This window comes from Calidris pugnax, unplaced genomic scaffold (genome assembly GCF_001431845.1).
Source record: "Calidris pugnax isolate Ruff unplaced genomic scaffold, ASM143184v1 scaffold246, whole genome shotgun sequence".
In the NCBI taxonomy this organism is placed as follows: Eukaryota; Metazoa; Chordata; class Aves; order Charadriiformes; family Scolopacidae; genus Calidris; species Calidris pugnax.
The window spans coordinates 1,958,120-1,970,993 of record NW_015090989.1 but is presented as its reverse complement, the minus strand read 5'-3'; the positions used below and the strand labels follow the sequence as shown (position 1 = coordinate 1,970,993).

At 35.9% G+C, this 12,874-nt stretch overlaps 1 protein-coding gene across 1 annotated transcript in view; it reads left to right on the top strand.

The window, feature by feature from the left end:
* The window catches only part of CFAP47 (cilia and flagella associated protein 47), a 306,788-nt gene that overhangs the window by 238,251 nt on the left and 55,663 nt on the right, over positions 1–12,874 (top strand). The window contains exon 60 of the mRNA XM_014954045.1: positions 1,907–2,002. Coding sequence (XP_014809531.1) covers positions 1,907–2,002 — 96 coding nt within the window. The remainder of the gene's footprint in view (positions 1–1,906; positions 2,003–12,874) is intronic.

The window sequence follows — 12,874 nt, the reverse complement described above, 5'->3', positions numbered from 1 at the left end:
ACTCTTCGCTGATATTTTAACATTAAAGTTACTGGAATGCCTTCCTTTATTTAATCTTGCGCTGGACTCGTCACACTCATTGATAGTGTTATTGGAGGCCAGAGAGAGGGCAGAATGGGGAAATTGACAGAAAGTAGCAAGTCAGAAGGCAGAATGAAATGTTTAATTGATCTTGATCTTTACAAATTGTGATTCAGACCATGTGGTGCTTCTTAAGAGAATTAAAAGTGGCAACAATGAAAATAGGACATCTCAATTAAAGTGTACTAGCAATAAACATCTGCATTTTCAGATTTACTTAAATATCACTTTGTGCTGATTTTGGCATAATTCAAACAGTGGTGTTAGCTACCAATGAAAAAAAATGTGCAATATATAAATGCACTTCTAAACTGATGAACACATGTTTGAAACATCATGAAGTGTAACCTAGTGCTTTTAATTTTATACAGTAAAAGTATTTTTCAGGAAAAAAAAAAGGAAAAAAAAAAAAAAGAAAAAGGATTTCCAGAGATTAGTTAGTTAGTTAGTTCTGTGAAAACTACTCCTTAGCTGTATATGTAGAATGACATAAATTGAAAGTAAATAACACATATTTTAAACTCTGGAAAACTTTTCTAATAGGGGATATTTACAGTATTCAGCTCATTTGCATCACACAAAAGATAGAAAAGAATTCCTTCAAAATAATTAACATTATAGGGAACACTTCCACCACCAGGTCAAGAAAGCTGGCAATATAGTTGCTCTATTGATATATTAAAATGGGTGTGTAGGCTTTTCTTATGCACCCACCTTTTAACATTTGGAAAGGGCCCTTCAATTCTCTAAGCATTTCCCTATAGATTGCAAGTTTCATTTTAAACCTCTAAGCTGTTTTCCAAAACCTGAAATTCTGTTCTTGAGGTGAAATAATTTTGAGGCTGTTTCTCTTCTCACAAGAAGCCAGAAGTTTGACATTTCTGGGAGCGCTTTTCTTTGCTTTCCTGGACATCTTATTGTTCTGTTCCTTAAAGCTATTTTGACTTTGTTCCGTAAGCCCAAAGGACAGTCTTCCCCTGGCTGTTTGCTGCATTCCTGGGTATCATATCTTCCTGTCAGCAATTCATCATTCAGTGCTATTACCCTTTAATATGACATATTATTCAGACATAGTCTATCTATTGGGCTCAGACTCTTGGAGTTAGCTGCTAGATATATTTCCTACGAGGCATTTCCTGCAAGTGTCAGTTCTTTGAGCAAGATACCTTTGGCTGTTTGAACAACTCCAAAACATGCTTATAAAATTGGACTTCAAACCAGTTTTTTCCTATCTCATTTTTCATTTATCCACAACATTGACAGTAATCAGTGAAAACAATCAAAATAATGTCTAACTCCTCTGTCTCTATGAAGTAATCTGTTAGTTGATATGGTAACTTGTCATCAGAAATCAATTCTTGTCTGCTGCTGTTGCAGTACTGCTGGTCCTGAACCCATTTCTTTCAAGCTTTCTGTTATATGTTTCGCATCACCGTGGACATTCTTGGCCTTTTTTTTTTTCTTTTTTTTTTTTCTTTTCCCTAGAAAAAGTTTCTTTTGTACTCTCTAGATATTATTTAACTGAAGACATTTTACCTTTCATCCTAGGCGATTCTGTGATTCTGTTTTCTTGATGAGGCATTATTTTATTTTAATTTTATTTAAGAAGGTCTCCATATTATATCTGTACTTTTTTTCATCACAATCAGGAAAATACTGAGAGAATCTTTAAGCAAAGTGGGAAGAAAAGGCCCATGCACTCTTGTTTGAGAATCTATTTTTTAAAACCTCTGTTTATGAAGCTGTTTTATTAGGGAAATTGGTCAATCAATCTTGATGTCTAAATGAATTTCCCTGAATGTTTTTTTTTTAATTTTTTATTTAGATCAAGAGCTGTCCAGTCGTCGTCTCAGTGCACCTGTCCCATCCAAGTCCACCAGCAAGGAATCTGTTTTCCATCTTCTGTTTAAACAAAAACGAGGTATGTAATTTCTTGAGTCCTACTTTGATTTTTTTTACAAGGTGTGATCTTTTATGGTTCTTGAAATCTAGAGAGTGTATAAAATTTGTTGTATTGATGAGTGTAGATTATCAGTTGATGTGTTGAATCTGGCTCCTTGTGGAATCAAGAATTAGCCCCATGTCAATGAAGTTTGTTTTACTTAAAATAAATAAGTAAGTAATAATCAGAGGTGCATCCAGTAAAGTTCTTCTGAAGTGTGTATTGTTCTTTTTTTTTTTTTTTTTTCACTTATTTTTTCCTCAACTCGGCAATGATTTTCTTGGACTTTTGAAATATGATTTTTTTTATAAATAATGTCTTATCATCGAAGCACAAATGTCATGTGTGATGCCAAAGTGATGATTATGTGTAGAAGAAACAGGAGGGACGCAATCAGACCTCATAACAGGTGCTACAAGGGTGGATAGCCCATATGGTAATGTAGTCTTGATGTATTCCTAGGAAAGGCTTTGAATTAAGATATTTAATCCAAATTAATATAGTTGTGTTTTAGGAGCAACACCACTATAAAAATGTTTATGAAATGCTAGGTAGAAAAGCATCAATTATTAAAATTCTTACTTAAATTTAAATTGAAAGGCTTCTTAAAAGTTGTTGTTGTTGTTGTTTTTTTAAAATGAGAAATGATATGTTTTTGCAATAAGTACAAAAAATAATCTTGAAAAGTAATCTTTTAAATATATTTAAACTATTATCAATACTTATTTTATCAATTTATCCTGCAAGTCACAGTTTCCTAAAACCTGAAGTAACAGAAAGGAAAAGCATATAGTTGCTAAGAAATTTTCTTTTAAAATAAAATTTTCCTAGTTTGAATGATCAGTTAAGAAGAAAAGGAAGGGGTAAGAAATTCCTAAAACAAACGAGTTAAGATTTGTAACTGCTTTTTATTTTTACTGAATTAACAGAGAACAAAATAGGGAATAGACTTCACATTTGGTTCTAGATTTGCTTATCTTTTTCTTCAGACTTGCTAGTCCTTTCAACTGTTCTGGCCACATCTGATCTGAGATATGATAGGAAAGGAGTTAACTGCCTTTCAGTGTTGTAATTTTAACAAATTTATTTAGTGACTTGTATATGAGTTATTCAATTTATCTGGTGTTATGGTAAAGCTTGGGTTACCATAGAATTAGTGTATTTTAATAATTACATGTTACTCATTGATGAAGTATAGAAGAAGATAGGTAGATTTCTGTATTTGCACAGAGTATTTAAATTTTTTCCCTAATAATTATTTGTATAGATTACTTCTCAGATATGCTTTTCAATTTCAAAACACAAAGATAAATTAGTGATATCTTGGATTATTTACCAAAGAAAATATTTTTCCTTGCTAGTATCCCCCACAAACATATGTGTGAATGTCTGTTTCATCTTAACATGGATATCAGAATAAGCCATACCATTTCCCTTGAAGAAATGGTGTCTATCTCAAATTAAAGACCTGAGATACAGAAAAATGAAAAGAAGGTCACTTGTTTTCAATTTCATTCAAAAATTTGCCATTTAATGTGATTTTCCTGAAGGTGTACTTGCCACACCTTTATTTTGTAAAGGATGTTGTAGTTCCCAGCAAGGAACTGTTTTTATTTTCTCTCCTTGAAGCTTACTATGTCTCAACAATATTTCTGTGTTACATAGAAAGAAGGATTTAGAAGAAAAAGAAGATGTAAGAATAGAGCTGGATGTAATATCTTTTTCTATATCTACACTATACACAGGCATATATAAAAGTTATAACTGTTGTCTTGACATTATATAATTTTTTTTCTTCACAGAAGCATTGAGGAACTGTCCAATCTAATTAATGTACATAGTAAAACTGACAGAGCAATCACTTGACAGAAATATTAGAGCAGCAAAGCAATCTTTATAAATTGTACTTACCACTACTCATTCTTTTATATCTTGTATATTTTCATGATGTAAAACTTTTGCTCTGAAGCTTCTGCGGCCTAATCTTCCTTATTGGGAGGCCGTAAGACCGCTGAATGCATGCTTTTTTTTTGCACGTGGTTTCACTCACAAGTCAGGGACAGTGGAATCATGTTAAGAATAATTTTTATAGAAAGATGCTGTACTTCTTTCCCTCTACACTTAACAGTAGATGAAGTGTGGATTAGATGCAAGTGTTACTTCTTTAGCACTGTTGAAGAAAGAATACTTTGAAAGCATTTTGGAACCAAGTATTCTTCTTAGTAGACTTGCTGGAATATGATAGCTAGATTGTTGTATGCTTGTGGAAAAACCATGCTTGCTGCTAATTAATTACTTGTTTTTTCCTCACTGATTGTAAATACTGAAGGGAAAAATTCAGAAATCATGATATGCTGAGAATCTTGGAATAATTTTTTCATCATACTTTTACAAAGTGAAATTGTTACTCATAGCAGACTGTCTTTTTTCCTGCCTTGCCTTCACAGTAGCAACGTAGGTCTTCTGGACTGCTTGGTACTGTTTGCCAGTAACACAGACTGCATTGCTTCACCTGATCCTAATACTGTAGCTGTGATCCCATTTTGCATTTAACCTCTAGTCAATGCGTTTTATGGCTTAGCTGATGTTCCAGGTGGTCAATACGCCTGTCTGTTGTGAACGACTTTGTGTAGTATCAAACAAAAACAGTGAAAGGAGCAATTAGCTCAACCTAGTTTTTTAGATATCTCTCTCCACATTTCAGAATAAGAAATATTTAGAAACTTCTATATTTTAAAGCTGTCGTATCGTCTGTTCTGTGCTCATCTCTTTTACCTTTTTACTGAGATCTCTATGATTAGCTATTTAATTTTGCCTTCTAACTTTGCTTTAGTGTAAAATGTATGTATTTATTAACTCTCCCAAGCACTTAGGAAGGAAAGATAAAATATGTTTGATACATGTATACTCTGTTAGGAAGACATTTTCCCAAAAGCTGCCTGCAGTATTAAGCCACTTTGGTGGCAATCAAATTTGAGATATTAAAATTTAGCGTATGCACTTTGGAAGCATGTTACCATTATAGTTTCATATTTTATTCAACAATATTTGAGAAAAGCATTTTAGCATATTTTTTTTGTCATGTACAGTCCACTATGATTATGGATAATTTGGCTTTTAAACTAATTTCTCCTAAGAAATGGCATAAATTTTGTTCAGGTCCTCAGGCCTTTTCCCTAAAATGTTAGATTTCAAGACTTCATTTTTTAATTCTATACATATTTGCATATGCTTTTCTCTTTCAGTAATTCTGCATGCACAATCTGTTTTTTCTTGTGATTGCTTTCAAAGGCTGAAAAACACCAAAACTAATATCCTGGTTGTCTTAGTTCCTACCAAGTCTTTTATAAGGTTTTCACTATCACAAAATTACTTGAAAAGCTAGAAAAAAAAAAGAGCCATGAGAAATAGTTCTCCATTCTAGCAGACTATTTTCAAAAGGGATTGTAAAATAGAAAGCTGTCTTTCCTCTTCCATGTTTTAACTGCATTCTGTACCCATGGTTTGATAATTCACAACAACTAGAACTAATTTTACACTTTAGCTTATATCAGACATTGTGTGAGGAAGCAGTCAATATTAATGTAATGGATTCTGCAGGAAAGGGACAGTCAAGCAATAAAAAAGTGGAACAACCAGGCACGTATGCAATAGTATTCTATTTTTATCTTCATAAACAGTTATAAATGAAATTAACTGGAGAAGGACACATACACACATTAAGACCTCACTGCAAACCAAAATGAAATAAGTTTGGATAATTAGGATATTCACTTTAAAAAAAAAAAAGTAGTCTTTTCCTTCTTTTCAGGGTTTTATTTTCAGTATCTCCTCCTTTTTGGCACAGAACTTCACAGGGAAACTGAAGGAATTAGAGTTCCACTGAGATGCTGGAGAATTCAGGTGGCAGATTCCCTTTGAACTGCCTTAGTCTAAGTATTTTCCTCTTTTTTCTATGCAAGTCTTCCTTTTACTGACCAAATAGCTCTACAACATGCTATGTCACAGATATGTTAACTCCTTCAAGACTGGGTACCATTTATGCAGAAGGCTTTGCAGGTTGTTGTCAGATATCTGTCTGACTCCTTATGTCTAGGACCACGGGACAGGTAAGTTGGTTTTGTCATAGACAGAGAAGAAATGAGGTCAGAGAGGAATGAAGGCAAGGAGTAACCAGGCAGTCTTCTGAGTCAGTCATCAGTGGTTCCCACTGGTACTGTTCCTCAAGCTGCAGATATTTTCAGCTCACAGGACCAAAGTACTATTTTCTTTTTACTCTACTGTCTCTCTTTTTTGGGAAAGGGCACAGTTTGGTAGATCAGGTTTTGCCTTTTAGTGTCCCCTCTTTTAACCCTGCTTCTTCTGTTCCTGCTCCTGACATGCTGTTGGGGCTGGCCTCCTGGAAGGGGTCCAGGATTAACTCCTGAATCAATTCAGTGAACAAAGGAAGGTTTAGGTCTAGTTCTGTTATGCTACTATCAATATAGGACAGTGGCTGGATGATTGCAGACTGTATCTAGATGGAAAATTACTGATTGTTGGATACCTAGTACAAAAATTTATAGGCCATGTGTCCTCAACATCAGATTGTTAGAGAAAGGTTTACTGACAGGATGTTCCCATTCTAGACTGGTGGATTGTCCATGACTAGGGAGGTCCCATAGAGTCGGTTGTCTGTCAGCCAGGAGCTTCATGAAAATCTTGTGATACAGTCTTCACTGGAATTGTCCTTTGAGTGAGAGACCCACCTGTCCTGCACCTTGGGGTTATGAGGGTCCTTCCTCATTGGATCACTTTTGGGGTGGGCATCTTTTGCTGCGCACAAAGACACTTTGCAAGAAGGATTTATGCAATTTTAGAGTACACACCTTTGTTTTATTGGCTAATACATGCAGTAGGTATCTAGGACTAACATGCTGCTAGGCTAGTTATTAATATGGTCAGTATGCCCAATGAAACACAAGATGCATCTTTGCTGCCCAGGTTATCATCAGTCATTTGGGGATGGGTCAGCCTCCCCCGCTGCTTGGAATGCATTGATCTTTGATGTTGCTGAGTTACCACTGTCTGATTCTTTGCTTTCTTTTCCTAGAGCTTTTATATCTTTTCCATAGTTTCTTAATAAGTTCTTGAATTGCAACTACCATTCTGTCTATGTTTTTATATTTCTTATCTTGCAAGGCTTAGATATTTTCTCACACCTTACCAATTTTCTCATTAAAATCAGTCCAAAGTTTTGGTGCTGTGCTGCACCTAATTAGGCTTTGAATCATAGCCAGGTAAACTGCTACTCTGAAGATTACGTATGTTTTTGAATAAATTATTATGTTTGTTCACCAGAAAACAGAAACCTTCTTGAACACTGTATGCAAGGCAGATTGACTTTCCTTCTTGGCCACCTTTGGCCTATCTGTATGAGTGTTGACTTGTTCAAACCTTCAACTAGCATTTTATCTTGTTCTGTTATCTCTGAAGTACCATCATGGCACCTGGAAGCTTGCGCAGATGTAGATTTGCTTTGTGAAATTTCCAGCAGAAGGGAAGGCATGGGACCCCTTCCTTGCCTTTCTCAACTGGTGAAACCATTGTAGAAGAGTGGTGTCGCCATGTTATAGCTGAAAGGGAAGCATGTTTTTTTAAAGAGGGTGTCAGTAATGGGAACACCACATGGCAACATGAGTGATGCAGTGTAAGCCATGTTTATCTCCAGAGAGGTATGCTGATAACACCGATGTATTCCAGCTGGTAACATTCTTGAGTGCAGGTTGTCTCACATGGGAAACTTTGAGAGCTCTCTAAAGCAACAGTACATCTAAGACTTTCCTCACATGGAGAAAATCAGTAGTCACCAATCAATGTCGCTTTTTTAAGGCACTCTTGCAAACTGACTGTGTGAATGAATAGTTGGAGAATCTGTGCTCAAAAATATTCCTACAGGAAAGCCTAGTTACAGGCAGTGGGAATTATAGTGTTAATGAGTGATATACTTTCCAGCACTGAAATAGGTGTGCTTGGTATATTGGTACATCAAAACATGAAATATTCTAACACAATGAACAATAAAACTTTAAGATTTTTCTTTTTACTTTTCTGGAATGTCTTCAGGCCATATTTCATATATATTTATAGGGCCTGTTATATGCACTCTTTTTACCTTTGAGTTTTACTTCCTTTACAAATTATATGGTGTGGACATGTCTTTATGTATTTTTGCAAATCCAGGCAACAGTTTTAGTGAAATAACTTAAAGTTAATGAAGTGAAAGGCAGCACTGTCAGAATAAGCAGAAAGTCTCTGTTACTGTTCATTTAAAAACAATTGCTTGAAGTAGTAGAACAGTACATTCCCTTGACTATATAAGGAAATGATTTATCTACTTCAGCATGCTCTCCTGATTTTGCAAAAATAGAGAGGGGGAAAAAGATATTCAGGATGCAAATGAAAGAATGGAAGACATCAGAAACCCATCTTTTGCATAGTCTCATGCAAATCCACATAGAACTTCCCATGTGCATTTATCATGGAAAACAGATTTTTCAAGCTATAATTGCCTCAAAGATTTAAGCTAGGCCATGCAGTAGGTTTCATAAGAATCTCATGATTTGTTACTGAACATCCAGAGTATTGTGCTTCAGAGCATTTAAAGTATGCAAATCAGCCTCAGGGGAGGCTGTTATTTCACATTATCTTAGCCTATTTCTCTATTTAAAAATATCTGCTGTGTTTTAGAACTTGATAAGAAATTATCTCCTTCAATTTCAATAGAGCTAGAAAATTAAAAGATGATTAATTTTGGCTTAGAATAGCATATTGCTGCTAATCTATTTGATAATAGCTGTGGATGGTCAAGATGGAGCCAGAATGTGTCCTTGAATAAGACAGAACTACTTCCTCCCCTTCACTTTTCCTGGTTCTTGTTTCTGGCTTAGGTAATAAACCCAGTTAAAACTCCAGAGACACGGATTGTTTTCATCCTATAAATTAATCTGTAAATCTACATCTAGCTCTAAATTGGCTATAAAAAATTATCTGCACTAATCTTTTGTTTCCAGCTGCACATGCACAGTGGAAAAACTGCCAGCAGTATAAACAGTTGTTTCTTGAGGAGCAGAACTAAAGAAGCTAGATTTTCTAGCCTTCTGTTTGATACCTATTTTTCCTATCTTTCTCCGCTCTTGGAATAATCATGACATGTCTCTGTCTACCATGAATTGACCTCTGCAAAACCCTTCCATGTCCATGCTCCACCCCAAATATACACAAAAACTAAGTTTCCCCCCTTCCCTAAACTAGCTAGTAATTTCCTGATTGAGAACTATGGCTGTTGAATCTGCTGTCACATTTCTTCACTGAAGTTTCTAAGTTGAATTTCCTTGTCTGTCAAGCTGTTGAATTTTACAAAGAATTAAAGGAGAGTTGGAGATCTATGTCTAACTTCTCTGAAAGTGGACAGAAGACTAAAAAAAAGCAAACAACCCCCTCCCTCATCCTAGTGCTATTTATGTTAACAGTGAAATGTATGGAAAGGTGGAACAATTACATAGATCTTTTTTCCTAAAGAAGAGGCTGAAAACAATTCTAGAGTTCTTGAAAACATCACCATAGCACGTTACATTTTAAATTGGGAGGTAAGTGTAGGAAAGAAATGGAACTTTTGTGTAAGAACTTTTGGAAATGGAAGGTCATGATAAAATTTGAGGTTTTTCACAAGGTGGTATAAGGGGTTGAGGGGAGGAAGAGCTAGTTGGTTTGAACTTTAGTGTCTTTTTTTGTTTGTTTTAATTACTATATTCTAACCAGGAGAGACAAGAAATTTTAATCTTATCTTATTAAGTGATTGCCTGGGGCACAGATTTTATTTTAAAGCACAAATGCTAGAAGGCAGTATTGAAACTGAGCTTTCAACCTTGAAGCTTTATGCCTTAAGAGTGCTGGATAATTACAGTGTTGAATTAACCTTCTTTTTTTTCCCTATAATGAGTTTTCTAGAGCTTTTTTGTAAAACATTTCCATTGATTTTTGTTTTTTTCTTTTCTTTTTTTGCTTTTGGTCAATGAATAATTGATCACAAATTTAAGAAAAAAAAACTAAAGGAAAGTCAAATTCCATGTCTAGTATGCATTCAGTAGCTAAACAGCAATTTTTACCCACAGGAGTAACACAATTCTTCTCAACATAGTGGCTCATGCTTTAAAGTCAGAGAACCCTTAAGATTTTTTCTTCATCAGATGGCCTGCAGGACCATTGTGTACTTCTACTTAATTTGAAAAGTTTTCTGAGTGTTAAGCTTTTCATATATCTATTTCAGTATGATGATCCCTGCTCTGACCCTTGTTTTCTCATCCCAATTAACATCAAATGTTCTTATAAGTCTGAGGTCCAGTGCCAGTGTAAGGAGTCATTGGGCACAGGTATTTAGAAAACAGCTGTTAAGACTTCTTTGCAAACCCTTGGTACTCTGAGTGACTGCTATATTGAGGGACTGTGAACAGCAAGGATGTGCCTGGAGTCTCTTTTGGAATTTCATGTAATGTAGGACAGACCCTGGTATGTTACACAGGAGCATAACTTTTTTTATCTTGTATTTATGTAGAACCCAACTGGATAAGTCGAACTTCTACAAACAAGTAATTCCATAATTATCCTGCCAAACAATTAACCTTGCTTCTATGCATTTTCCAGAGCTCTATGAATTCTTCTGTGTACTTTCTTTACCCATAATTCTATTTGACAACCCTTCAATAGATGCATATTTCTGTTGCTTTCCAAAAATGTTCTTACACTGTGACCTCAGTTGGAATTGCATGAAAGCTCAATCTGAATAGCAGTCAGGAGTAGAAAGAAAAGTTGGTTATTTTTTTTCTTTTTTTAAGAAAAAAGCTACTAAGTTCTCAAGAATAATTTTTTTGAACTGGTTAGGAAAGGTGTCAGAGTGTGTTAGGCATGCAGATACTTATTTTCTGCTTCTTGGTGGAGTCAGTGTTGACTGGGCTTTAGCTTAGCAGTATACATGATAGCTAGATCCAAAATTGTTGCCAGTAGCAGAAAAAAAAAAAACTTGCTGAATAAGGAGGCTTAACATTTAATAGGGTCCATGATGTAGTGAAAGGCCTAGTATGCTTAAACCAACATGAACCTCAGACTGTGAGACGTAAGAAATCAGCAGACTCTGGGATCCTCCTTTATCTTCTGCTGGAGCTGAATTTGAACCAGCAGATTCTCCTGCAGGCGGTCCAGCCGATGCACACACACACAAAGAACAAACACAGCTAATCATTCAGATCAACCCAGAAAGCAGTGCCTTTACCAGCACACCCATAAAAAGAATTAGCCCTCACGTAAATATGAGCAGCGTGGGCAGCCTGGTGCAGTTGCTGGTGTTTGGCTGATTAGGATTGAACTGCACTGGAGGTACGTACACACACTCTCGCTCTATTGATGCAATAACACCACCCCCAAGCATACCTCATCCCCAGATCTTTTGAATATTATTATGGACTTTTAAGTTTATCCAGTATCTGGGTCTGGCTCCTAAGCTCCTGGTCTGGCCAGTGGTTTAGACCATGGGGCTTTCTGGATGCTGGTCTGCTCCTGCTTGCCTGCTTAGTCCAGCTCAAGCTTTGCTGGCAGACCATACACATAGTTGTTCACTCAGGTCACCAATACACATCTGCTGCTCTCTTAAATAGATACAAGTGTCTTCAGTCTACATCCTCCCTCTGTAGGCTTTTGTCCAGTCATTGGTGCTGACCATGGGTCTTTCCAGTTGCTGCTCTACTGCTACTTGCTGGCTTGTCTGACTTGATATTAGATAGCAGCTAGCACCCAGGCACCCACACAAGGCACTGTTCTCTCTGATGACTGGTCTTAGACTTGGTCTCTCCAGTAGCTGGCCCTTGGGCCACATCCTGCTCACTGGCTAGTCCAGTTTGAACTTTGATTAGCGGCCGACTCACACAGAGGCTCAGGATAGGGAGTGTACACAGAAGATAGGCACAGAATTTAGTAAGGGTATAGGCTAGTGGTCAAGCCTGATGTGTTGTCAGACAGATTAACTGGCCAGCACCTGGTTACATGGCTGGAATTTTAATCCTCTTTTACCTTTATTCTCCTGTGTTTATACCTCCCTCATCCAATTCAATCTTTCTCTTTTCCCTCCTGTGTTGTGTCCCCTAAACATCCCATAATAAGTTTTGCCCACACTTAAATAATATGTTTGGTTCTGTGGTAACGTATGTGATTAATTGAAATTGCAGCTGCTACAAGTTGCATTCAGAAGTGAAATTATTCATGAAAAGGGAAAGATGCATTTGGTTTGTTCAGTTCTGACTGATGGATGAAGTTTTTGATTCGGTAGCATGTTTGAGTATATTTAATTTCAAGTATGTAAAGCAATCCCTAAATAGCAAAGAAATTCAATTTAAACATCTGCTTCAGTTGCACCGAAATTACAGGAAATGTAAATGTGTGTTAGGCATGTATTCTAATTGCTCTGGAGTAGAATTGAGGTGGGATTATTGCTGTGTTTAATTATTTTTATAAATACTTTAGTATGCCAATATCTGTATGTTCACCTCAAAATTATATATTTCTCCTTGTTCACAAGATATAACCTGGATCAATAATACTGTGGCTCCAGTTCTTGACAAATGGGGTCTTTAAAACTGTTCTCTGTAGGGAAGGAATAATTTAATTAAAATGAACAACATATCCTTAATACTTCACTGCTTTAATTCTCTTCCCTGGATGTTTTGTCATACTATTGCTAAGATTAACAAATTATGCAAAGTTTTTTTTTTATGGAGGAGATAATAAATTATTCACATTCTCATTAAAAATTGATATCTTTCA